General features: G+C 44.4%; 1 protein-coding gene across 2 annotated transcripts; it reads right to left on the minus strand.

Moving 5' to 3' along the window:
- Window positions 1-2000: 2000 nt before the first annotated feature.
- On the minus strand, window positions 2001-17403 carry Pm20d2 (peptidase M20 domain containing 2). Of its 2 annotated transcripts, XR_013049044.1 has the most exons (8): window positions 16846-17403; window positions 14933-15081; window positions 13801-13943; window positions 11762-11916; window positions 9296-9431; window positions 6812-6919; window positions 6237-6607; window positions 2001-6120 (listed from the first exon to the last, which is right to left on the minus strand). XR_013049044.1 is itself a non-coding variant. In XM_006975300.4 (7 exons), the coding sequence occupies exons 1-7, from the start codon at window positions 17296-17298 to the stop codon at window positions 6453-6455; spliced, it is 1299 nt and encodes a 432-aa protein (XP_006975362.1). In that variant the 5' UTR covers window positions 17299-17403; the 3' UTR covers window positions 2001-6452. The 2 variants fall into 2 exon arrangements, 1 of the variants encoding a protein (XP_006975362.1); XM_006975300.4 differs by having other exon boundaries at window positions 2001-6607.
- Window positions 17404-26124: the final 8721 nt, after the last annotated feature.

Raw genomic sequence — 26124 nt, forward strand, 5'->3', positions numbered from 1 at the left:
TATTTGTGAAGAGGGAACCTCGACTATGAAAATGCTCCACTAGATTGGCCTGTTACATTTTATTGACTGATGTGGGAGATGCCACCCCTGGGCTGGTGGTGATGTGGGAGATGCCACCCCTGGGCTGGTGGTGATGTGGGAGATGCCACCCCTGGGCTGGTGGTCCCAGGCTGAACACGCCGGTAAGCAGTGCTCCCACATGGCCTCTGCATCAGCTCCTGCTTCCAAGTTCCTGCTGTGGGTCCTGCCCTGACATCCCTGGACAGTGGACTGCAAACTTTTCCTCCCCAAGCTACTTTTGGTCATGATGTCTATCACAACAGAAACACTAAGACAGCTCTATTTTAGAAGCCAGTAAGTAGTTCACACAAAGGCCAGTGGATATTTGGTTTTTCTCACAGATCTTTAAGCTGTGGTAAGAACTGAAATCTGTTCTGGACTGTCTAGAGAAGATGGAGCTGTCTGTGAAATGGAAAGTCAAGTGTGATGCTGTAATACGCACCTGACTCTTACCACAGAGGTGGCCAGTTTTCAGTTCGGAGAGGAATAAAACATTCACTTCAACTGTAGTTTAATTTATTGTTTTGTTTTTGTTTTGGGGGAACAGGATCTCACTTTGTAGCCCTGGCTGTCCTGGAACTCACTCTGTAGACCAGGCTGGTCTCAAATTCACAGAGATGCACCTGCCTCTGCCTCCCATTGTTGGGATTAAAGGGGTGACTACTATGTCCAGCCTAAACACTCATTTTTAAACGAAAGACTGTCTTAAAATTCCCATTATATATAACATTTACATAGAGGAAAAAGAAACCAAACCCACAATCCGACAAATAAGAGAACAGTACACAACCTTGTATTTGGGTGGTTATGCTTTATTTTTATGAAATCTCTATTTTGATATGTCATTAAAAATAACTGCTATTAGATAAACACATTTTATATTTTCCATGAACTTTAATATGTACCTATTAAATATTACAAAACTATTACAATCATGAGAGCAGAGACTGCTTAGCTAGAAATACTAACCTCTCACACCCAAACACGCCATCCTAAGGCATGCCCTTAGAACACAGAGGCCTGAAGTGTGAGTTCACCTTACAGATGACTAAAGTTGCTAACTGCTATCCTCATCAAAATTCACTCTGATGATCTGGGACATGTTTCAGAAGATTGCTTCAGGTAAAAGGTCAGAAATCACAAAACACAAAAAAACAGAAAGGTTTTTTTCTTTTAAAAAAAAAGTTACAAAGTTTAAAGGACTTGATATTAAATTTCTGTTTTAACTGACTAAAGTGACTCCCATATTTTAAAGTATTTAAAACCCTTCCTTAAAAATCCCCAGGACAGTTTTCAGGTGTCCACCACCCCAGCGTGGGTCAGGTGAAGAAAATCCTGGGAGAATTCGGGTCAGGTGAAGAAAATCCTGGGAGAATTCACCACCAACCACTAGGGATTTCTGTGTATGACTCGGTCTTTACTTTTCTCCAGTGTTTGGGGGCGGGGGAACCTCTGCAAATGTTCACCCTCAAATGTTGACACTGTAACACTCTAAAAAAAATCAATGGAACTATACCACTCAGCACCTTGGGAGATCCTGGGGACCCTCTGTGTTTACACATCCTCATAAAAACATGCAATGTCTACCTTAAATACTCTAGCATTTATGCTACAGACGGACATAGTTGAGGGAGGGAGGGAGGGAGGGAGGGAGGGAGGGAGGGAGGGAGGGAGGGAGAGAGGGAGAGAGAGAGAGAGAGAGAGAGAGAGAGAGAGAGAGAGAGAGAGAGAGAGAGAGAGAGAGAGAGAGAGAGCGAGCGAGCGCGCGCGCGAGCCGGGCGATGGTGGCGCACGCCTTTAATCCCAGCACTCGGGAGGCAGAGGCAGGAGGATCTCTGTGAGTTCAAGACTAGCCTGGTCTACAAAGTGAGTTCCAGGACAGGCTTCAAAGCTACACAGAGGGACCCTGTCTCAAAACAAACAAACAAACAAATCTCCTGTGTAGTTCATTCAATAAGGAGAATTTATTAAGACTAAAAATCAGTTCAAAAATTTTGAGAAAAGCTAAATATTAGCTACACTCATAGAACACCTAGCAACTTACTAGTTAACAGTACAGGTTGAACACACCTAACCTCAAGTCCAAAATGCTCCAAAATCCAAACCTTTTTGAGTGGCATGACCCAGGTGGGTAACTACACAACTGGCCTCTGTGAACAGGTCAGTCAAATCTCAGGCACACTAAAACACTGAACAGACTTTCCCTCAAGCTGTGTGTACATGGCCAGTGCATATGAAACGTAAAGGAATTTTATAGCTCTATTTGGGTTCCACCCCCAAGCATGCGCGCTCTACACACACGCACGCACACACGCACGCACGCACGCACAAGCACACGCGCACACATATGCCCCCAGGCGACAGCTGAGGAAAAGGCTTCAGCACATGGTGTAAGTGATGCGAGACTGTAAACCACTGGAAGAGAACACCACTTCCAAACAACAAAAACTCAATCAGGCCCACTGACCCACTGACAGATGACTGTCAGAAACTAAGTCAAGATTTAAAAAATCTTCTCATGTTAAAAAGCTTAGCCTTGTCGGGAGATGGATCAGGTTTGTGTACTTTAGAAAAGTAACCCCAGCCATCCCTTTTCTACCCTGGGTGTCACGAGAAAGCTCCCATCACGGGATGAACACTTATCTTGTGGTCAGGAGCCACTAGAACGCGTCTGAACCTGGGTGATTCCAAGGAAGTAGGTAGTCAATCCAGAAGTTAGCAACTATGCTAGATATGAAAAGTTTAACCACCTCACACAGACACTGACTTCAGATAGAGAATCTAGTACAAAAGCATGAATTACAGACTCTATTAAGTGATTAAAGTCTCATCAAATCCACACCTGGAGAAAACGTGATGGCATTCTTAAAAAACAACAAAAATACAGCACTCCACATTTGAGTCTCATCAGCTTTCTAGAAGCAAGCATCGCCCTCTTGAGAACAGAGAGCTAAGGCCGTGCACAATGGCACACCCCTCCGTCCAGCTACTCAGGCTGGGCTGGAGTGTGAGGGCAGACTCGTCAAAGCGGCAGCAAGGCCCTCTGCAAGACGACAGCAACCTCCACGGGAACCAAGCAGAGAGAAAACAGCGCCGCCCTTCCTTACCTACAAGTGACATTGTTTGTACATGAGTCAAGCTTAATTTTACTCTAAAAAGGTAAACCAAACACAGAACACAGACATGAGAAACAGCTGTGACCATCTGCAGAGGAAGGGATGTGTCAGTAACAACCGCTGTTGTGGGATTCTGTCAAGGTCTTAGGAGGTGAAACCAATGTCCTGCCCTGGGCTGGGGACGCAGCTCAGTGCTACAGATCTGCTCTAGCATGTGTGAAGCCCTGGTCTCGGTGTCCAGCACTACAAAAGCCAAAGCCAAACCAACCAGAGAGCACCTGTTCCTTAGGATGTGAGAAACTCATAACCTGTTACTGAGGGGAAGAGCTCCATCAACATAACCCACATCTCTGACTGTCTTAGTCCTTGACTGCAGCTTTCAAGGACACCCCTCTTTCTATAAAACCATACCAAATGTGTGAACTCAGCTGTGACTATCCAGACGGAGGTGTCATGAAGGAGCGCGCTCTCACTGCTGCTCTGAGAGACAGAGGGTGGTGTGCAGAGGAAGTCTGGGGACTTACTGGATGAGGGAAGCAGCACTAGGCTTCTGTTTAGCAGGACAGAGCTGACAGTGGAACAGTGCAGGTCACTACGTCAGGGAGCCCCATCCACACACTCAAGTGTCTTCAATACAGGCCTGAAGGTTACCCAGGACATCTGACAGGATGGAAACCAGACACTGTCCAATGGAGTGGGCTGGTCGGTTTTTCTGAGAAGGGCCAGATGGTAAAGACTCCATGTTTTGTGGTGGTGCGTTTTTTAACCTCGGAAAATGCAAAAGCTACTCTTAGTATACTGGCCGCACAAAAGCAAGTAAGCAGGCAGACACCAGGCCCAGATCGAGTCAGGGAAGAGCAGAGAGAGTTCTCGGTTGTTAACCCTCAACACGACACATCAAACGGGAGCTAGAGGCTGGGAGGAGTTCCGGAGATCAACCCTGCAAGTGAAAGCTGGGAACGTGACTCGCTTCCTCCACGAAGCCCAATGCACTTGGCCGCCCCTTCGGCTTCCATTTCTGGAGCGCCCCCTCAACCTGAGGGCTCGACTGACAATAACGAACACTAGTGCCCAATAGTGTGTTTTACAGCCTTGCACTCTTTAATCGTGGGCAAGAAGTTCACACTAGCGGCAGTTGGGCGTGCGCATGTGTACAACCCCAGCACTGGAGAGGCAGCAGCCGCGGCAGGAAGAAAGGGAAGATGGGAGCAGACGGAAAACTCATCCCAAAGTCAGCCACCAAAAAGAAACTCAAGCCTAAGTAAGAATCACGAGAAACTGGTCATTGATGTGACTCCCCCCATTCCAGGATTATTACTGGCATAACCGAAGGGTTTCCAACGTCCAGGTAAAATCCTGGGTTTTCTCGTGATGAGAACTCTTTTGTAGTTCTGTAAGCACTCTGGTGACACAAAGGCACAACGTGAGCTGAGAAGGCAACAGACGACTCCAGAGAAAAGGCTAGACCCTCACTCAGTCCCCGCACCAGGGCACAGAACCCTCACTCAGTCCCCGCACGAGGACACAGAACCCTCACTCAGTCCCTGCACCAGGACACAGAGGCCTCACTCAGTCCCTGCACGAGGACACAGAACCCTCACTCAGTCCCCGCACGAGGACACAGAACCCTCACTCAGTCCCTGCACCAGGACACAGAACCCTCACTCAGTCCCCGCACGGGGACACAGAGGCCTCACTCAGTCCCTGCACCGGGACACAGAACCCTCACTCAGTCCCTGCACCGGGACACAGAGGCCTCACTCAGTCCCCGCACCGGGACACAGAACCCTCACTCAGTCCCTGCACCGGGACACAGAACCCTCACTCAGTCCCCACACGAGGACACAGAACCCTCACTCAGTCCCTGCACCGGGACACAGAGGCCTCACCCAGTCCCTGCACCAGGACACAGGCCTCACTCAGTCCCTGCACCAGGACACAGAACCCTCACTCAGTCCCTGCACCAGGACACAGGCCTCACTCAGTCCCTGCACCAGGACACAGAACCCTCACCCAGTCCCTGCACCAGGACACAGGCCTCACTCAGTCCCTGCACCAGGACACAGAACCCTCACCCAGTCCCTGCACCGGGACACAGGCCTCACTCAGTCCCCACACGAGGACACAGAACCCTCACTCAGTCCCTGCACCAGGACACAGAACCCTCACTCAGTCCCTGCACCAGGACACAGAACCCTCACTCAGTCCCCACACGAGGACACAGAGGCCACCTTCCCAGGTGGATTTCACTATGGGCCAGCAGGGTTGGGGGGGGGGGAGAGGGAGGCGGGGCTTCTGTGGGCAGCGGGCTGCCGGGTGGTGGGAAGCAGCGCAGGACACTGGGGAACAGAGCACACCAGCCGGTATTCCTCTCCCAACTCTTGTAACATCCTGGGCTACCACACAACAGCCCACCCCACTGGAAACCCAAACCCTGTCTCCCCGTCATTTTTCCTGGTACTGACCGCTGCTCCTCCTCTGCCGCTTCTTGGAGTAATTACATGGAAATCAAGGACATTCTCTTTAAAAAAAAGTTACAAGTTAGCTGGGCGGTGGTGGCGCACGCCTTTAATCCCAGCACTCGGGAGGCAGAGCCAGGCGAATCTCTGAGTTCGAGGCCAGCCTGGGCTACCAAGTGAGCTCCAGGAAAGGCACAAAGCTATGCAGAGAAACCCTGTCTTGAAAAAAACCAAAAAAAAAAAAAAAAAAAAAAGTTACAAGTAAAGCTAATTTTCTGTACTGGAGATTCTAGGTGTGCTCTACAAGCTATGCTTAAGTGTTTCTCTAGACCAAGACAGATACAGTTCGACTTGAAACAAACGCCCCTCACTTTAAACTGCTGAGAAGACATTCACTACTCTGGACCACAGAGTTCATGAGTGTTAAGTTTTGAAACCTGTGGGACTTATAAAACCTTAGAAAAGATACATTTACAAAACATTACCTTGCCATGGTACAGAATCACATAAAACCATAGGAAAGAGACATTTACAAAACATTACCGTACCATGGTACAGAATCTCATAAAACCATACGAAAGAGACATTTACAAAACATTACCTTACTATGGTACAGAATCGCATATCATCTAGCTTAAGAAATGGCATCACATACCAATGCCTGAAATATCACAAACTCCATTAGTGTCTTTGCTCCATCCTGCCCTCACCTACCAAGAGTGGAAATCAAGCATGCTCTCTTGCATTGAAAAAATGTTAGAGGTCAAAAACAAACACGCAAACCCAATGCTTCCTGAGCAGTCCCTAAGTCCTCCTCCTATGCGGGTGTATTTAAAAGCTGTTCTTCTTGAAGCTTCGATTTAAACTCCTCTCTGATTCTTTCCAGCAACTCAGGCTTAAAGATGACGTCCAGTGCAGTCATTGCCAGAGCTTTGGCTGTACGCAGAGTGTACAACTGAGCTTCTTGTGATCCTAAAAGGTAAAGAAAGCAAATTAGAATACCTCTGTATGTATTAAAATGCAGCACTTATTAATCCCCCAGGTCACCTCTCAGTGAGGTCACCTCTCACTGCCTCTCCTACTCCTGATCACAGTCCAGGACGTGCCGAAGCCAGGTCAGGGAAGGGCCGGCTAAGGAGCAGCAGGAGAACCCTGAGCACCGAGCCTCACGCTCACCTGCGGCCTCTGTGTACTGTTCCGTGTGATTCAAGGCGTCAGTCCCAATGTAAAAATACGGGTGGATCCCAGGAACCACAAAACTGACATTTCCAAAATCAGTAGAGCCTTAGAACACAAACAGGAGGAAAAGGATGTTTGGTTAAGCGCTCTGAATGATGAAGTTATACCTAGAACCCCGTACGGGGCCAAGGCCCTCAGGCCTGTTAGGACAGGGAGAGCTGTCTGCTGGTGCTCATGCTCACTCCCACCTCCACCATGGCATTCCAGACCTGTCCTTGCCCAGCCACAAAGCCTGGCCTGCTGGCGCCCCACTGTGAACTCTGAGGACTCCTGAGTTAAATCAATGAGGTGTATGTATACCTATCTTTCCATGTGCACACACTCACATATACACACTCAAACGCATATATTTTGAGGCAGGGTCTTATGTAACCTGGGCTGCTCTTGAACTTGTTATGTAGCTGAGGGTGACCTTGAACTGAGCATTCCTGCCTCTACCTCCTGAGTGTTGGGATATAGGTATGGGGCCCCATGTATGCTTTATGCAGTGCTGGGGGTCAGACCCAGGGCTTCATGTATGCTCTCGGCCAGCCCTCTTCGAGTTACGTGCCCCACCTCAGGGACTCCACTAGTGTTACTGTTCTGGTTGTGGTACAGGGCTGTAGTTTTATAAGATGTCACCACTGGGGGATATAGGGTAGGCGCTACATAGATAAGATATATAGACTCTCATAGCTTCCAAATGAAAGACAAATAGAGAAATAATGCCATCAAATCTAGCAGAAGCTGACTCCAGAAGCTGAGGCAGTCACTGGAGTTCCCAATTAAGCTTTCTCTCCACAGCTGAACTTCCTGTGGCTGAACTTCCCGTTTCTCTTTCCTACTGCAGTGTAGGAACCGATGGTTCAATGAGACTACACTTACTCAGCGTCTACAGCACCTGACATGAATCTCCACGGTCTTCGCGTCCCTGACTTCCCCGTCCATCCTGATTATCTAGCTTCCTCTCTCTACTATCTCCTAGCTTTACCCATCTCCTCCTAAACGCTGGTTCCAGTGTTTCACCCCTGTCTTCTCTATGAACTTAGATAGCTGTATTAACATCCGTGTCCTCTCCATTCACCTCCCACATATCAGCAGACCCTAAGCCTCCAGCCTAGACATTTCTGGGGGCTCCAGACTCAAACCCAGACTACTCAACAGCTCCACGTAGAAATCCTACAAGTACTAATTTAACATACTAATGATTTACTCTAGTCCATGATTCCAGAAGTGCTTGTGCTAGTGAATGACCATGACACCCATTTTTACCAAGTCGTCATGGCTCTACATCCTCACCATCTCATTATACTCAGGAGATACAGCTCATCTTTCAAACGTTATTAGTAGTTTGATTAAAAGAGGAAAGAACCTAAAGTAACACCAAAGAAGGGCCAGCAGGATGGCTCAGTGGTAACAGCACTTGCTGCACCAGCCTGATGACCTGACTTTTGATCCCTGGAACCCACAGAGCGGGGAAAGAGAGAACATTCTGCAAAGTTATCCCCAGACCTCCACACACATGCTGTGGCATGCACAATCACACACATACATCATGCACTCACATATACGTAATAATAAATAAAACTCTAAAAATAGGGGATGAAGAGATGGCTAAGGGCATAAGATGGCTGGCTGCTCTTGCAGAAGACCTGGGGTTTAATTCCCAGCAGCCACATAGCAGCTCACAATTACCTGTAACTCTAGTTCCAAGGGAGCTGATGACCTCTTCTGAGCTCTAAGGGCTCCTGAATGCACATAGTGCACATCCATACATTCACGCACACAGCACTCTAATAAGCTAGGTGTGGTGGCACATGCCTGTAATCCCAGAAATCAAGAACCTCAAGCAGGAGGCCAGCCTAGACAACATCAGCAAGACCTGGTTTTGTATGGTTTTGTGTGTCAACCTGACATAAGCTTGAGTCATCAGAGAGGAAGGAGCCACAGTTAAGGAGGATCTTATACCTCCATAAGATCCAGCTGGAAGGCATTTTCTCAGTTAATCATAAATGGGAGGAGGGCCCAGCCAATTGTGGGTGGTGCCATCCCTGGGCTGGTGGTCCTGGGTTCTATTTGAAGCAAGTCAGTAAGCAGCACCCCTCCATGGCCTCTGCATCAGCTCCTGCCTCCAGAATTCTTCTCTGTTTGAGTTCCTGTCCTGACTTCCTTCAGTGATGAACAGTGATGTGGCAGAAGTGTAAGCTGAATAAACACTTGTGGTGGTTTGAAAGAAAATGGCCCCCAAAGGGAGTGGCACTAGGTGGCCTTGCTGGAGGAAGTGTGTCACTCTGAGGTCTCTCTTGCTCAAGCTTCCCTCGGTGTGTAGTTAGCTGACTTCTTGTTGCCCGCAAGATGTAGCGCTCTTAGCTGTCCCTCCAGCACCATGTCTGCCTGCATGAAGCCACGATCCCCACCACAGAGCTCAAACAGCTCAGTTACCTGAGGGTCCGTTCAACATTGCATCCTCTGAGATGAACTCCATTCCCAGCTTCTTCCCATTCTCCATATACGCACTGCACAGTGTCTTATTGGGAAGAACATTGTAATAATCGTGTGCTTCACTTTTAATTTCTACCTAATAAAAAATGACAAAACAAAGCTCGAGATTAAAAACTTAAATTCACTAAGTGCAAAACAGTGATGGTTTCTACCAGGAAAAGTTTTAGGATAGGCACTATAAACCCTCACAAATCTCTTACCTTACACACACACACAAAGGTGCATTATAAAGCTAAGTTCCTAACACCCCATTTGCTCTGCTGCACAAGCACCAACCACAGAGTGTCAGTCAACTCCACACTGGCCAGCAAGAATCAACCCCAGTCACCTCAAAGGGTATAGCGAGTACCTGAACCTTCAGGCAGTTCTGATGCAGGAAGCCCAAACCACTCTGATGCACACTGCTTTAGACTTCATCTCCAAAGGGAAAAAGCAATGCATCTCTACAAATCAATACACTGAACACAGAACCGTCCCTGGTATCAGTCTCATTTCAAAGGGATCCCCAGAGAATACAGACACTTCAGTGAGGCAGGCTCACGAAGCCTTGCTTATAGATGTGAGTACATGAAGACAGAGAAGCAGTTTCTATGTGGCTGCATAAGCAGTCATAGACTTCACAGTTTTTGTTTTCAATAAGCAAAAGCTAACAATCAAACAGCAGAGATCAATTTTCATCTATTCTTGGCAACATCTAAGGTATGAATAACGGCAACACAAATCTTACAAATCAGCCAAAATCTAAATTAGTAAAAGGCTACTTAAATACAGATTTAAATCCAACAATAAACCCTGTTTGCTGTGTGCATACATGTGCATGTGAAGGACAAAAGGGCAAGCTCGGGTGATTCATCAGGAGCCTCTCCTCTCTGGGTTTTGAGATAGGGCTTCTCTCTCCTTTTGCCTGGAGCTCACCAAGCACGCTAGGCTGGCTGGCTAGTGAGGCACAGGAATCTGCCTACCTCTGCCTCCCCGGAGCTGGGGTTACAAGTGCACTACACCACACCTGCCTTTTAAAAGTAGGTTCTGGAGCTCAAACCCAGGACCTCACTTTGCAAAGCAAGTGTTTTGCTGAGTGAACCATCTCTCCAGGCCCTAAGCCCTAACTTAGGAAATACCGAGATTTACCCTTAGCTAATAATAGTTCATGTATCTAACTTGAAAATATTTAAATACTTAGAATTAGAAGGGAACAAGTGTATAGTTTCCCTGGGTTGTAGAAGCTTTATAGCTGTACACTAAATCTCTTTGCAAATGGCCTAAGAGGACATGTCCTTATTCCTATACTTATCCATGCATTTATCTATTCACAAAACAGTATGAGAGTTTATACATTCTCATCTTTCCAATGACATCCCCTGCCTGAGATCTCTCTGTTGTTCATATATCTGGAAGTATGATTATCCTTCAAAGCTCAACTAGGTCTGCAGTCTTCCAGGAAACCTTCTCCCATCCCACCAACTGGGAACTGAACCCAGGGTCTTGTGTCTGCAGGCTAACCTGACACTTTCTTAACTGCTCTGTTCCTCCGAACACTGTCCATTCTACTAAGACAAAAAGCACACCTTGAGGACAAGGGCTGAGACACTACTACCACAGGAACAAACCATGCACTGCTAGACCAAGGACAGAAGACAGGAAGGACAGGCTGTGGCCTCTTCACAGATGTGATTTCATTTGTCTCTCCCAAGAAACCTGGAGAGATTCATTATTACCCCTATTTGATAGAGAAAACAGCCCCAGAGACACCGCTGCTCATGGCCAAGAGACACAAGAGTCTTGTCTCTCTCTAAAATCAACATCTAAAATCTTGTCTCTCCACCCAGACTGCCGCATTTGACCTTTATGTAGCTGTAAACCTCATCCCAGGTTGCAGCACACACGGCTGACACTGAAACGTTTCTGACGTTACAGTTCTAGTCGACAAAATCTCCTCTGTGCTGAGTCCATCTTAACGCCCATTCCAGCAAGCTACACACACATCTGATTCCCATCTTTGCTGAAGAGACAGACAGATGTCATCAAAGGCCCTTTATGGGAGCTACACAAAGCGATGTAAAAGGCAGGGATTCTAGCACAGTGACATGCTAAGTACTCTAGCTACTGTCTAAGTAGGGGACCTGCAGTGTTTTCTACTGCAGACACTCAAGAAAATGTACAAGAAGTAAAGATTAGTTAAATATTAAATTTTCACCAAAAGATTTCAAATAAAAAATTTAGCCAACTCATTTTACAGATTCAAGACCTCACCAGTGAGGACAAGGCCCTGAGACAGATCCCCAGCACCACCACCGGCACAAACAAAAATCACCGCAAGAGAAAAAGAACCAAGGTAGGCTTTAATGCAGCAACACAAACAGCCACAGCCCACAGGTAACTGGTCATAATTAACTGCGGAAAGCTTACTGTGCAGCCTGTAGCCAAAGCTGCAGCTCTGAAGGAATCTTCTGCCTTTTTGGTCAAAACTTGAAGCTCTTTCATTGAGGGTGCACGGAAGTAATAGATTAATTCAGAGTAAGAGGGGATGATATTGGGTTTTACACCACCGTTTTTTATTATACCTACAAAAAGAACCAAATTACTGAAGTTAAATTTGATGATTTGTTTAAAGAAAGTTTTGTAGCCAGTACAAAAAGGAAAATAATTTATACTAATTAGCTTCACTGATAAACTGATAAAGATTTTGACATGCTGTACAACACTCCCACAGAGAGACACTACTTCCCAGCTAATCAGGGGAAATTGTCCATATGTACTTTATTCTAAGGCATCTATTTAATGTTAAGGAATTAAATTTGAGATGAGGGTAAAGTTCAACAACAGAGCACTTGCCTAGCATGTGTGAGAGTCTGGGTTTAACTCCCAGAACTGGAAAGAAAGAAAAAAACAAGGAGGTGAAGAGGGAAAGATTATAATCTAAATTATAAAGAAATGCAGACTTATATAGCTACAAAACAAACGGTAGTATTAAACTTTCTGGAGGAAATTTATCTTGGTAGGCTTTATTACAGTTGTGCAATTTGATAAACTTGGACACCTTTTTACAATGGCATGAGGCTCTGTAACTATCATCCTATTTGAAAAATCCTACAAATATTTTTAAATAACATTTAGCAGTGGAGAAAAAATTTTCATACCAATTAGAGACTACTATGATCACTTCTTAGCCTTTTGGATACAATCATATATACAAACAAAAGCTGAACAAAGACCCCTAAAAACTACAAACTATCAAAACACACATTTGTTTGGGACCACACAAAATAAAGATTTATTTGTTTCTACCAATAACTAAAATAGATACACAGAATCTAATTCCAGCCAGTTGTGCAACTCTATAATCCCAGCACTTGAGGAGGAGGCAGGAAGCTCATGATTCAAAGTAATCCTAGGCTATAGCCTGGGCTACAGGAGAGAGACCTCATCTTAAATATAGACAGACAGGCAGACAGATAGATAGATAGACAGATAAATAAAGAAAAAATGAATTCCTCATCATCTAATTTAAAATTTTTCCACTCTAATCCCTTTTGAGGAAATTAAGACAAGCAGCAAGATGGGGTAGGCCTGGATGCTGGATGCTGAATTTAAGGGCAGCCTGGACTACACAGTGAGAGCCTATCTCAAACCAACGGCTACCCACACCAGAGAAGAAAATTAAGACAAGAAACTCACAAAAGCACAATTATAAAACGATTTTAGCATACAGCAAAACTGAGTTAAAAATAGATATTAAAGCACAATTTCCTAGATCATAAAGAAATCAACTGAGGAAAAAGGGGTGGGGAGGGAAAGAAAATTATGTCAGTGAGGAGGCTCATGCCTGTAATCCCAGACTAGGAAGGAGGAATGTGTACCTAAGAGAAGACCATGCTACTATACTTATACACACGGATTTTAAGAGTGTACTATACTAGTCCCTGAGTAAATAAAACTAGTAACTGACACTTTTTTTTTTTTGAGAAAGGCTCTCATTTACCCTAGGTTGCCCCTGTTTACCCTAGGTTGCCCTCATATTTACATGTGGCTGAGGATGATCATGAACTTGTGATTCTAAGTACTAGAATTACAGGTATGTGACACACACCAGGTTTTATGCAGTGCTGGGAACCACACCCAGTGCCCAGTGCATCCCAGGCAAGCATTCTAACTGAACTACATCCCCAACCCCCAATTTTTCTTGTTATTGTTTTGGTTTTGTTTTCTAAACAGGGTTTCTCTGTGTAGCACTAGCTGTCCTGGAACTCACTCTGTAGTGAGTGACTACTTTGAACTCACAGAGATCCGCCTGCCTCTGCCTCCGTGTGCTGGGATTAAAGGCGTGCACCACTACTGCCTGGCTTCCAACCAATTAAAAAAAAAAACAAAAAACCTAATATTAAATAATTTTACTGCACTGACATATAATAAGTACCATTTACTATACAAATATTTGGCATGTATACCATGAAGTCTCCAGGTTGGTTTCATCTGTTGTCTTAATGCAGAGAGATTGTTATAGGCGAGAACCGCAGCGTCCAAGGCATTCACTCCCTCCCAAGGGTAAGCAGCGGCATGAGACGCCTTTCCATAGTATTTCACAGTAACGCTAGGAAATAAAAAAGAAACCACTGGAAATGACCTCCTCCATTATCACTAAAATAAGAAAATCCAATTAGCTGTGTGTGTGTGTGTGTGTGTGTGTGTGTGTGTGTGTGTGTATGTGTAAGTATGTACATGTGAATGCATAGCTGAGAAGGGGTGTGTGTGTGTGTGTGTGTGTGTGTGTGTGTGTGTGTGTGTGTAAGTATGTACATGTGAACGCATAGCTGAGAAGGGTGTGTGTGTGTGTGTGTGTGTGTGTGTGTGTGTGTGTGTGTAGTATGGGTGTCAACAAAGACAAAGATATAGTTCAGCTGACAGAATGCTTGCCTAGCATGTCTACAGCCCAGGGCTCAATCTCCAGCACCCCATAAAACCAGGTATAGTGGCATAAACATGTAATCCCAGAACTGGGAGGCAAGAGGATCACAAGTTCAACCTCATCCTCAGTTATATAGCAAATTTGAGGCTAGCCTAGGCTACATGAAACTGCTTAAATCAACAACAACGAAAAAAGCAAAGCTGGGCCGGCAACACAGCTCAGAGGGCAGAGTGTTTACCTGGGCTCAGTCCTTGTCCAGCACCACACAAGCAAGACACGGAGGTACACACCCGCAAGACCAGCACTGGGGTGTAGTGGCTGAGGCTCTGGGGAGTGGTAATGGAACCGTCCCCTGCACTTCACGGCGCTAGGACCATGCTCAGGTCATTTGACTTTTTAACTGGATAAATGCGGAGCTGTAGTGTCTGGCTTAGTTTCCTTTTCTTTTTTAAATTATGTCTGTGTGTGATGGGGGAGTGGGGTGTGCATGCCATGGGACATCTGCGGAGACCAAAGGACAACTCCGCTGGCTTTGATGGGGCTCTGGAGGTAGACCTTGGGTTGCCACGCTTCAGTGACAAGCACTTTACCCACTAAATCACGTCACTGCCCTAGTTCTGAGTACTCTTCAGTCTGCTGTCCACCACGAAATGATGTTCGATGTGATGACTTACTCACGCTCGGCCACATCCAGCAGATAGGCGGCATCCTCTTGAGACGGATGAGCCATGAAAACAGCATCAAGGTCTTTAAAGGCACCTGCTTTGATTAAGTCGATCTTGCCACCACCGTCTTCTTCAGCAGGGGTTCCCAGGACAACGACCTACAGGGAGATGCATATGTTAGCCCAATGAGACTCTTAACAGGAAAACATTAACTAGGTTTGAGTGCATATGCACTCAGAACATATACTTAAGTCCTTAAACCCTGAAGAAGTTCTTTTCTGACACTTATACAGTGAGTAAAAATATATGGTGCAGAATCACAACATTTAATTTGTATTACTATAGTAATCTGATATAAATGCGTGCTAGAAATGCTATAGGAAAAATTCTCCAATTTTAGAACTCAGTTTTAACTAAGTGATAACAAAGACCAAAAAAAGGAATTCTATGAACTTAATTAAGTTCTTCAACATTTGCTAGGACTTATCTGTTAAAGTCTCTTCCAGCTGAGCCTGTTAGCAGACTATGTATATAGTTAGTCACAGCTTTACTGCTGAGGAGCTGGCACGTGACCTGTGACCCTCCCTACAACCCTGTGAGGTAGGTGAGTGGTCTGTACCAGTTCAGGCCGGCTTAGACTTCCAGGGTTTAGAGCTGCAGTCACCTTAGCTAGCTGTCCTGGCTTTCAGCTTGGAACTCTTACAGAGAAACCACTGAAAAGGTCCTCCTCACTCATGAACCCTTCATTGATGAGCGTTAAACAATCTCAGTACCATGGTTAGAAACCGTCAACTATTACACAAACTTACTAATTCGATTCCACCAGTTCAACCAGGAAGATTTAATGGTCACCAAACACCTAATCAAACAAAAGAGAACTTTACAGAATAAACATTTTACTTTGATATTTATGCTTAACTTCTTCAAGCAATTTTTTTTAAGCAAAGACAAATTATCTGCATAAAATTAATGTATTCCTAAGGTCATGTATAAAAATACAATAAAACAAGCTGGGTTGGAAAAAAAAGGCTTTACTTGCAAAAGGGAATCCACTCAGATTCCATTTTCTCATGAGAGAACCTTGCTGAGAACAACTACTTGAAGTTGGCATATTTCTCAAAGTCTGGCTGTGTTTATTTTTTAATTCATAAAGCATCCAAACTCTTAAATTGAGCTGCTTTGGGGGGGTTGGGGCTTGAGAAAAGATTTCTCTATATAATCCCGACTGTCCTGGAGCTCACATGTAGACCAGGCTGATCTCCAAATCACAGAGATCTGCCTGGCGTGCACCACCATGCCTAGCCACTGAGCTGTGCCCTATTCAGAATCTAACGGGCTCTTGCCAACTGCTGAGAACTTTTCTCTAAGTCTGTCCAGGGTCTCACACCCTCCCCAAACAAAACAAAAACCCAGAGGCATAAAAGAGAAGGTAGCCAGAGAGAAAGGGCCACAAGCGATGAACTGTTGCAGAGGATAATGTCACTGGGGGGTGGGGGTAGGGGGTGGGGGTGGGGGACCGGGCTGAGTGACAGATGGTTCCTGGCTCACAGAATCAAGAATTACACCATCTGAAAAGAGTGGAGTAACACAAGACAGACACGCACGGCATTCTGCTTCCAGAACCAAGACGCCTCTTGTAATTGTGAAATAAAGATTACCACTTAAATATGAACCCATCTACGTAGTAAATGTTTGTTTATTCGCTTCTCCGTTACTTCTACTCTTGCAGAGGTTGGGTAGTCTGGTAGTTCTAAAGATTGAAATTGACTATGCAAATACCAATTACTCAAATAATTTATTTATTTATTTATTTTTTGTCTACAAACTTGACTTGCAGGGATCGCACAACCTAGTCAGCAAACTGCAGCTGCCTGGTACTCCGGGTCGGCCGACAAACACCGCTGCGGCCCGGCGTGGCTCACCTTGACCGGCGGCGGCGCAGCGACGGCCTCCAGCGCAGCCCGCAGGCCCAGCGCCGCCGCCACCCCGACCTCCGCTATGAGGTTGTGGCCGCAGGCGTGGCCCAGGGCGGGCAGCGCGTCGTACTCGCACAGGAAGCCCAGCTGCAGCGCGCCGGGCCCCGCGGCCGCCTCCGGCGGCGCCCACTCGGCACGGAAGGCGGTGGGGAGCCCGAAGTGCGGCTGCACGGCCCAGGAGGCGGCCGGAGGCTCGCGCTCCAAGAAGCGTGTGAGCTCCCGGTGCGCGCCGTGCTCCTCGTAGGCCAGCTCGGGCGCGCTCCAGATGGCGCGGCTCAGCGCGCCCAGGCGCTCGGCCGCCTCGTCGATGCGCTCCGCCGCGCGCTGCTTCAGCAGCTCCAGCTCCGCCACGCTGCTGCTCGTGCCCGGCTCGGCCGGCCGCTCCACCACCGGACCCATGGCGCGGGCGGACTACGCTCAACCCTAGTCAGCCCTCGGCCGGGCTCGTCAGCGCTCGGCGGCCCTCGGAAACGCTCGGCCGTCCTTGGCAGGTCTCGGAAACGCTCGGCCGTCCTTGGCAGGTCTCGGAAACGCTCGGCCGTCCTTGGCAGGCCTCGGCAACGCTCGGCGGCCCTCCGGGGCGCTCTGTGGCTTCCATAGCCCTGTATGATGTAACTAACCCCTCCGGGCCCGGAGTTGCCCTGCAGCTCCACCTCCAGCCCCGGAGTGGAGCTGGGATGTCAGCTCCTCCTAAGAAAAGAAATTGTACTTAAGTTTTATCTAAAATTTTGATCGACGGTAAGCCCAAGTAACATGATTTGTACAGCTCGTGTGAATATCACAGAGGGTCTAAGTTACCTGATGAAGAAATTCAAGAAGTCATGCACTCGTTTTCTTCCAGAGTGATACAAAGTTCAAAAAAATTGTTGATGATATGCCTAATAATGGGTGATCTGAGGTTTTCTAGTATTAAAAGCTTCAGCCGGTCCTTCCCATTCTACCATCTCTTAATTTACCACAACTAGTTCAAATAAGATACAATATATATTTTTAAAAAACCAATAATGTAGAAAAAATGTGCCTATGAAAATGAGTCTGAAGGAGTCTGTTGAGGTGGCTCAGGAATTTAATCCTAGCACTAGGAAGCCAGAGGCAGACACGTTTCTGAGTTCGAGGCCAGCTTGGTTTACAGAGTGAGTTCAGGGACAGCTGAGGCTACACAAAGTAAACTCTGTCTTGAAAAGAAAGAAAGAAAGTGATTAGTTTTTACTAGTTTATATCCTAACAATGCCAGAATCCATGTCACATTCTAATGTGAAAACCATCCTTAATTAACATCCTAACTAAAACTCAGACCTAAACATACTAAATGGCCTCACTTTTCTCTTTCTTAAAACTTTTTTTAATTTTAATTTTATTTCATGTGTATGAGCGTTCTGCCTAAATGTATACATGTGCACCGTGTGTGTGTGTGTGTGTGTGTGTGTGTGTGTGTGTGTGTGTGTGGTGTCTGAGGAGGTCAGAAGAAGGCATCAGATCTCCTGGAACTGTAGTTATACAAGGTAGTGAGCCACCCTGTGGGTGCTAGGAACTGAACCCTGGTCTTCTGGCATGAACAATACACACTCTAATCGGCCAAACCGTCTCTCCAGCCACACCCTCATTATTCTTAATAAACTTTACTCTGATACACATCTTATAGAAATCCTCCAGCATCTGTGAGACTGGAGATTAATTTGCTCAGTGAGTTGGCTAAAAGCCAGAACAATGTTAAGATAAGAGCATTTACTCTGTGCCAAATGCTTTCCTGGGTGTTTTAAACGTTAATACGTAGTCCTCATTCCCAACCTATGAGGTTATTAACGTGACCATTTATCTTCAATTTACAGATGAGTATCCGAGATTACACAGCCTTCTAAATACTGGGCACAGTATTATACAGAGGACAGTGTTTAGTCACTGTACTTGATTGCTTGTGTAAACAGACATCTGCAGTCATAAATGCATCTACTCACATCATAATGAAAAGAGTCGTCTTGAATGAATTTTATGGCAGCAACTCTGCCAAAAGCACTGGAAGTCTTTCTTGTTCTCTTTAGGCAATGCTAAACAGCTACAGATAGGCTTGTATATAAATTTTAAACACAAGCTGTTATTTAGGTTGCCTGCTACAAATTAACAGTGTTGTCATCTGAAGTGGTGGAAAGACAGGTAATTCTGGGCCCTATTCCTCCTGAGTATGTGTGCGCACACATATACATATGTATTCATTTTCTACTTTTGGCATGGATTTCTTCTTCATGGTCATTTGCATTCATCAATCTCTTTAATAAATTATGATGATTTGTTGAATGTGTGTCTTCTCTCCAGTCTTCATACTATTTTCTTGTTTCATGTTCTAGTTCCCAACATCCTATATCATGTATCTCTTGTCATTGGTTTGATAAGAATGGTCTCCATAGGCTCCTTATTTTAATGTTTAGTCATTAGGGAGTGGTACTACTTGAGAGGGATTAGTTGTGGTCTGGTGATATTTTATTTGCATTTATTTAATCCGTGGCAAATTCAGTTCATCCTTTCCTGGCATTGTAGAAGAAACCCCTTCCCAGAGCAATTAAATAACCAAAGCCTATTGTAAAAAACCATACTGCTCAGGGTGATAGAACAGCTATAGCAGAGAGAACAGAAAACTCGGGAGAAACCATAAAGCAAATTTTTTGGCAAACTTCTATAAAAGAACAAAGACCAAAATTAAAAATATGAATAAATGACATTCTCATTGAGGGTCTTGTAGACACAGGTGCAGATATAACAATAATTGCACCAGAATCTTGGCATCCAACTTGGCCTCTTCAGGATAATGTTCAGCTGTTAGGGATTAGAACATTATCACAAGTGAAACAGAGCACAAGATGGGTCAAATGTATAGGGCCAGAAGGACAGAGAAGAAAAAGCCATATGTGGCTAATAAAGCTATGAATTTTTGGGGCCATGATTTATTACAACAATGGAATATTCAGGTTAACATTCCTTCAACCTAAGAAACAAACCATAAACTAAGACATGTTCCTGAGAAAAATATTCCTTCAACATGAGAAACAAACCATAAACTAAGACATGTTTCTGAGAAAAATATTAGAAGATATTATAAAGAACAGTCACTGGTCATCCAGATTTTACAAGAAGAGGGCACAACAGCTGTTGATCTTTCAAGACACCAACAGCTCTACCTTTAAAATGGTTAACAGACAAGCCTGTATTGGTTCAGCAATGGCCTTTAACAACAGAGAAACTACAGGCCTTAGTGGAGGGAAACTGAAGGGACTGGAAGAGAGGAAGCTGTGGGCTTTGGCTTTGGTTTATACAGTGGAGGCTCATTAGCTGGTTAAAAAGAAATTTGTTTCATCCTGTTCTGGCTTCATAGCTAGCAATAGCTGGGTTGGAGAACAGGAGGCACAGAGAGAAGGCTTGGAGTGAAGGTAAGAGAAGGCTTTTACATATAGGGTCTCTTTCCATTTCCCCGATCACTCACAATAGTTGTAAAGGTCCCGTTTAATATTGGGATCTAGTGTGCCATTATGGGGCCATTTAGATCGATTATCTAAAGGATAATGACTACCTGGGAGTCAGGCAACACCTTGAGCTGCTTAGGACAGCTTTGATGGAAGGCAAGGTACCTGCTCGAGCGGCTCAGAACAACAGCTCTGCCCTGAGGGTGTCCCGGACACCTGGAGCTATTTAGAACAGTTCTGATGGCTGGAACTGCAAAGAAGCAGCCCAACCCTGGAAGGGAAATTTTTTTGACCTCTTGGGAAAGTCAGGCCTGGAACTGCTTCAGCAGGAAAGGCTATCCTGACTGTTCGGGAAAGTCAAGGTATACCTGGTGTGATGGGGGATGGTCTCCCCACAGGATATAGCAATCTCACTTCTCTCCTGGGGAGCTGTTACAGCTGAGCTTTGTTCAGCCCCCTCTTAAGGGGGCTTCCCAACAGAGCTCTGCTTCTCCAGCCTAAGATGTTGCTTCTTTTACTTCACTCTGAAAAAGGGGAAACCCCTGCAGAAATGTAGCAATCTCCTCAGGCTCCAGAGAAGAGTATTACTTTTTAGCTCTTGTTTTGTCCACTGAGGGACATTCAGCAAGGATCTTCTCTACCTCTCCCAGGACTTGACAATTAACCCAATTTTTTTCTTTTCAGGATCCCCTAAAGATGCCGTTGCTCCCAGACAGCAGGAAGTAATATTAAAAATATGATGCCCACATTCCCAAGAGGTGGGGTGGTTGGATTTTGGTCATTCAATGGGTTATAGATAATTGTCATTATTTAGAATGGTTGCTTACAAGTTGTTAATTGTTAATGGTTGGGGAAAAAAGCTAAACAAAAGAAATTAGAATTGGGGTTCTTGAAAAAAAAGAAAAGAAAAAAGAGAATATAGATAAGAGGTAGATTATTGAAACTACTCTGAAAAAAAGATACAGAAATAATAGGATAAAGGGTAGATTATTGAATCTATGCTGAAAAGAAAAAAGGGGGGATATAGATATGATAAGATAAAAAGGTAGATTATTGGATCTACTTTTAGAAAGCAACTACTAGTTTTAATATTTTACATTGGATTGGATTTTTGTTTATTGCATGCAAATTGTGTGTATTGATACAAATTTGAGATTGATTTTGTTAGAAAATACTGTACATATATTCCTAATCTTGTTCAAGGTATCTTACCTATACAGTTCATTTAAAATTGTAATGCAATTTTCTAGTCCTTGAAAGTTATTATTACCAACTAATTAGGATATAAGAAATGTAAGTTAATAGTTAGTCATTACAATCAAACTTATAGTCATATTAGGTATGTTTTCAAGGTTAAACTGAAATATATTTTAGATAGGTCATCTTCAAATACTTCAGAGATTTACAGAATATGGTATTTAAGATGTCTTAATAACAGATTTTCTTCTTCTTTTTTTAATGACTATGAGACATGTCTCATCCTGGCATCACCAATCTACTTCAGAGAAGATGATGGACATTGAAGAAACTCCATATGGAGTTTACTTTCATTGTGTCAAAAGTTATCCACTAGGCAAGAAAGTGCCCTCGCATGAACTGCTGACAGTATGCTGTCCAAAATGGATAAGTAGGACAGGATTGCCATTCCTTGCCAAGACAAAGTAAGAAAGCTCTTTAGAAAATTCTGCTTCACAGGTGAGTCTGTCAGATATGCTAGGCCTGTAGGCCAAAGATAGATGCCCCAACATTGCAGAGAAACCTCGGGTGACTGTCCAGGCAGCCAGCTGTTCTGTCATTTCTCATATCTTTTGGAAACCGATTGTTTGTACTTCCTGTTTTACTAGGTAATATTATTTCCTTCTCTAGTCTCTGAGGGAGTTGAAGATTAGATAGTTACAGTTTTCCTTGTTAAGAAGTTCAGAAAGGAAACTCACTAAGAGGTGTAAATTCTATAAGTCTGAAAGACATCATAAGATAGTTTTGGGTTGGTAATACAGGTTAGGACAGAAAGTGAATTAGGCACAACTTGGACTCACCAAAATAGGATAGATAAAGTAATATTTTTGCTGAATTTGTCAAATGCAAATGGACAAGACATTTTTGATGTATTTATTGCCTATTTATTGTATATAATTATTGTACTTATATAGTTTTTCTTATATTAGTTATAACTTTTTCTGTTAGACAAAAAAAGGAGAAATGTGTGGATATTTTATTTGTGGTCTAATAAATTAAGCTTGCATGAAGATCAGAGGAAAAAGCCATTCACTATATTAAACATAGAAATCAGGCATTGGTAGCACACACTCTTAATCCTAGCATTTGAGAGGCAGAGATTTATCCAGATCTCTGTGAGTTCAAGGCCACACTGGGAACAGAGATAAGCGTGGTGTTACACATCTTTATTTTCAGTGCTATTCAACCATAGAGGTCTGGAGGTCTGTACAGACAGACAGGAAGTGATAGAGGAAAGCAGAAAGAGAGTGATGTAGCTGGGTGGAGAGAGGAAGTGAGGTGGTAGGGACAGAAAGGATATAGGCATGAGTAGACAGGAAGTAGCCCTCTCTGGAGGCTGAGGAGTTGGTGAGGTGAGGTTGGCTGTGGCTTGTCTTATTCCTCTGATCTCTCGGTTTTCACCCCAGTATTTGGCTCCAGGTTTTTTGTTTTTTAATTAATAAGACCTTTTAAGATTCATCTTACTTTGTGGCCTTGTTGCAGTATGTGTGGCATTTTGAAGGAAGTGTGTCATTGGGTCTGAACTTTGGGGTTTCAAAAGCCCGAGTCAGGCCCAGTGTGTTTCTATTCTTGCTGTCTATGGATCTGGACATAGAACTCTCAGCTTCTTCTCTAGCACCATGTCTGCCTGTGTGCAAACATGCTTTCTGCAATGATGAGAATGGACTAAACCTATGGGCTGTGGAATGATCCTTCTGTACACTGTGAATATGTTTTGCTCTTATTGTTAATAAAAAGCTGATTGGCCGATGGCTAGGCAGATTCTGGGGGCAGAGAGATTGCTGTGAGGAAGAAGGGCAGAGTTGTGAGGAGACGCCATAAGACTCAGGTCGAGAAAGATGGACAGTTCATAGATGAGGTAAACGAGCCTTGGAGTAGCACATAGATGAATAGAAATGGATTAATTTAAGTTAAAAGAGCTAGTTAGTAACAAGCCTAAGCTATCAACTGAGCATTTATAATTAATATTAAGTCTCTGCATCATTATTTGGGGAGCGGCTGGTGGAACAGGAAAGTCCGCCTATACCTATGAAACTATAAGCAAGCCCTAATAAATGATTTCTTTTATAAGAGTTGCCACGGTCATGGTGTCTCTTCACAGCAACAGAACACTGACGAAGACATCCTCCCTCTGTGACAGTAAATATTTTTGGGGTAATTATTCTTCTTAACTCTAATGGTAGTTTTACTCATTACACTACACCAATCTACCAACAGACATTCAACTCCATGCAACTTTACAGATTAGAGTTGGGTGTCTAAAAAGAATGTCTTTTATTTGTTTGTGTGTGTGCGCGCGTGTGCGTACGTGTGTGTGTGTGTGTGTGTGTGTGTGTGTGTGTGTGTGTGTGTGCACCTGTGTATGTACATGCAGTGCCCAGAGCAGGACTTCAGGTATCTTCTATTGTTCTCCACCTCATTGCCTTGAGACAAGGTCTCTCACTGAACTGAAGGCCCTTCTCAGCTAAGCTGGTTAGCCAGCCACCCAGAATCCACCTGTCTCTGCCTTCCACCCATGCCCAGAGCTGGCACAGATACACACAACCATACGCATCTCTTTACATGGTCACTGGGGATTTGAACTTATGCTTGCAGAGCAGGTGTTCTACCTTTTGAACCACCTTAACTAGCTCAAGAATATCTTCCTACAGCTGGGGTTGGACATGTGGCATTCTACATCTACTGTCCAAACAACTGTCTGCCATATCTATGATGCAACTAAGGACACTGAATTGTTGTTGCTAGGAACAAAAGCATGTAGAAAAACTCCCTTCCTTTATCTGGGGCTGGAGTTAAAGAAACAACACAGAATTAACTATTAAGGGTTTTTTTTGTTTGTTTGTTTCCTTTTTGAAGGGAAGGAACTGGGGGTCAATAGAAATAGTTCTTACATGATGTCCAGTTTTAAAATACAAAGATGTGTCTTTCCTTCCAGACTACTCACAAAACAAGCCCCCATCACAGGGCATGATAACTTTGAAACAGGAAATTCCTGTGCTTTATTAGCAAAAATAGAGGGGAGAAAGTTCAGATACTGTGGAAAACAAAACTGAAACACCACTCACATTATACGACATTATACTGCATGTTATTTTAGCTTCAGACCTCCTTTTGACAAATGACAGGCTTCAGTATGGTTTATATGCTTTGGGTAGGATAAAAATAATCCCCAAATGAAATCCCCTACAGACTGACAAAACGTAACCTAAATGAGATCACAGAAAGTGGGATGGAATGGTAGTGGTGTGTGTGGGGAGGGGGAGGAGATGAAGAAAACTAAGGTAAAAATAAAGGCAACTAGAAATACTGGTGGAAGCAGTGTTTAGAAGGAGAGAGAAAGATTTGATTCATGGAGAAAATGCAGTTATGTCCTCCCAAAACAAAACAGGAAATAAAGAAAATGTTTCCAAAAATGGATAGGAATCTTCCTTGCTGTCTTCAGTTATGATATTTTGAACCTGAACAATTCAGTCTAGAATGAAACAGAACCATGGCATGATTTGGGGGCTGCCACTACCTGAGTGCTGAGAAGTACTGTGTCACTACAGAATATTGTTGCTAAAATCCTCCAAACCAATCCCCAGTGCACATCACTACCTCTGGAATGGCTAGTTGAAATAAATATATAACATACATTTAAAAACCCACATGGGCTGAAGTGTTGGAAGAACTAGCTGCCAAATAGCAGAAAGCCGAGAACTGAGGGAGTAGGTAGGTCAGCAGAAAGATGATTTTTGATTGGGGGTGGAGGGGTGTCTTAGTCATTATTCTATTGCTGTGAAGAGACACCATGACCAAGGCAACTCTTAGAAGGTATTTAATTGGGGCCTTGCTTACAGTTTTAGTGGTTTAATCCATTATCATCATGATGGAAAGCACAGAGGCATGCATGGCTCTGGAGTAGTAGCTGTGAGCTACATCCTGATCCACAGGCTGAGAGAGAGAGAGAGAGAGAGAGAGAGAGAGAGAGAGAGAGAGAGAGAGAGAGACTGGGCCTGGCTTAGGCTTTTGAAACCTCAAAGCCCACCCTCAGTGACACATCTCCTCCAACAAAGCCATACTTCCTAATTCTTCTAATCCTACCAAACAGTTCCTCTCCCGAGTGGACCAAGTATTCAATATGTGAGCCTAGGAAGGCCATTCATATTCCAACTGCCACATTCCCCTCCAAGATCCCCATATGCTTATAGCCATATCATAGTACAAAAATGCATTCAATCCAACTTCAAAAGTCCCCATAGTCTACCACAGTCTCAACAATGTTTAAAAGTCCAAAGTTCAAAGTCTCTTCTGAGACTCATGGCAATCTCTTAACTGCAACCCCCTATAAAACCAAAATGAAAAAGCAGATCACATATTTCCAACATACAATGGCACAGAATACACATTACCATTCCAAAGGGAGAGAAAGGGAGCACAGTGAGGAAATACTGGACCAAAGCAAGACCGAAGACCAGCATGGCAAACTCCAAATTCTGCATCTCCATGTCTGAATGTTACTGGTAGCCCACCACAGATGACCACCCAAACACAGTTT

This window comes from Peromyscus maniculatus, chromosome 2 (assembly GCF_049852395.1).
Source record: "Peromyscus maniculatus bairdii isolate BWxNUB_F1_BW_parent chromosome 2, HU_Pman_BW_mat_3.1, whole genome shotgun sequence".
Classification (NCBI taxonomy): Eukaryota; Metazoa; Chordata; class Mammalia; order Rodentia; family Cricetidae; genus Peromyscus; species Peromyscus maniculatus.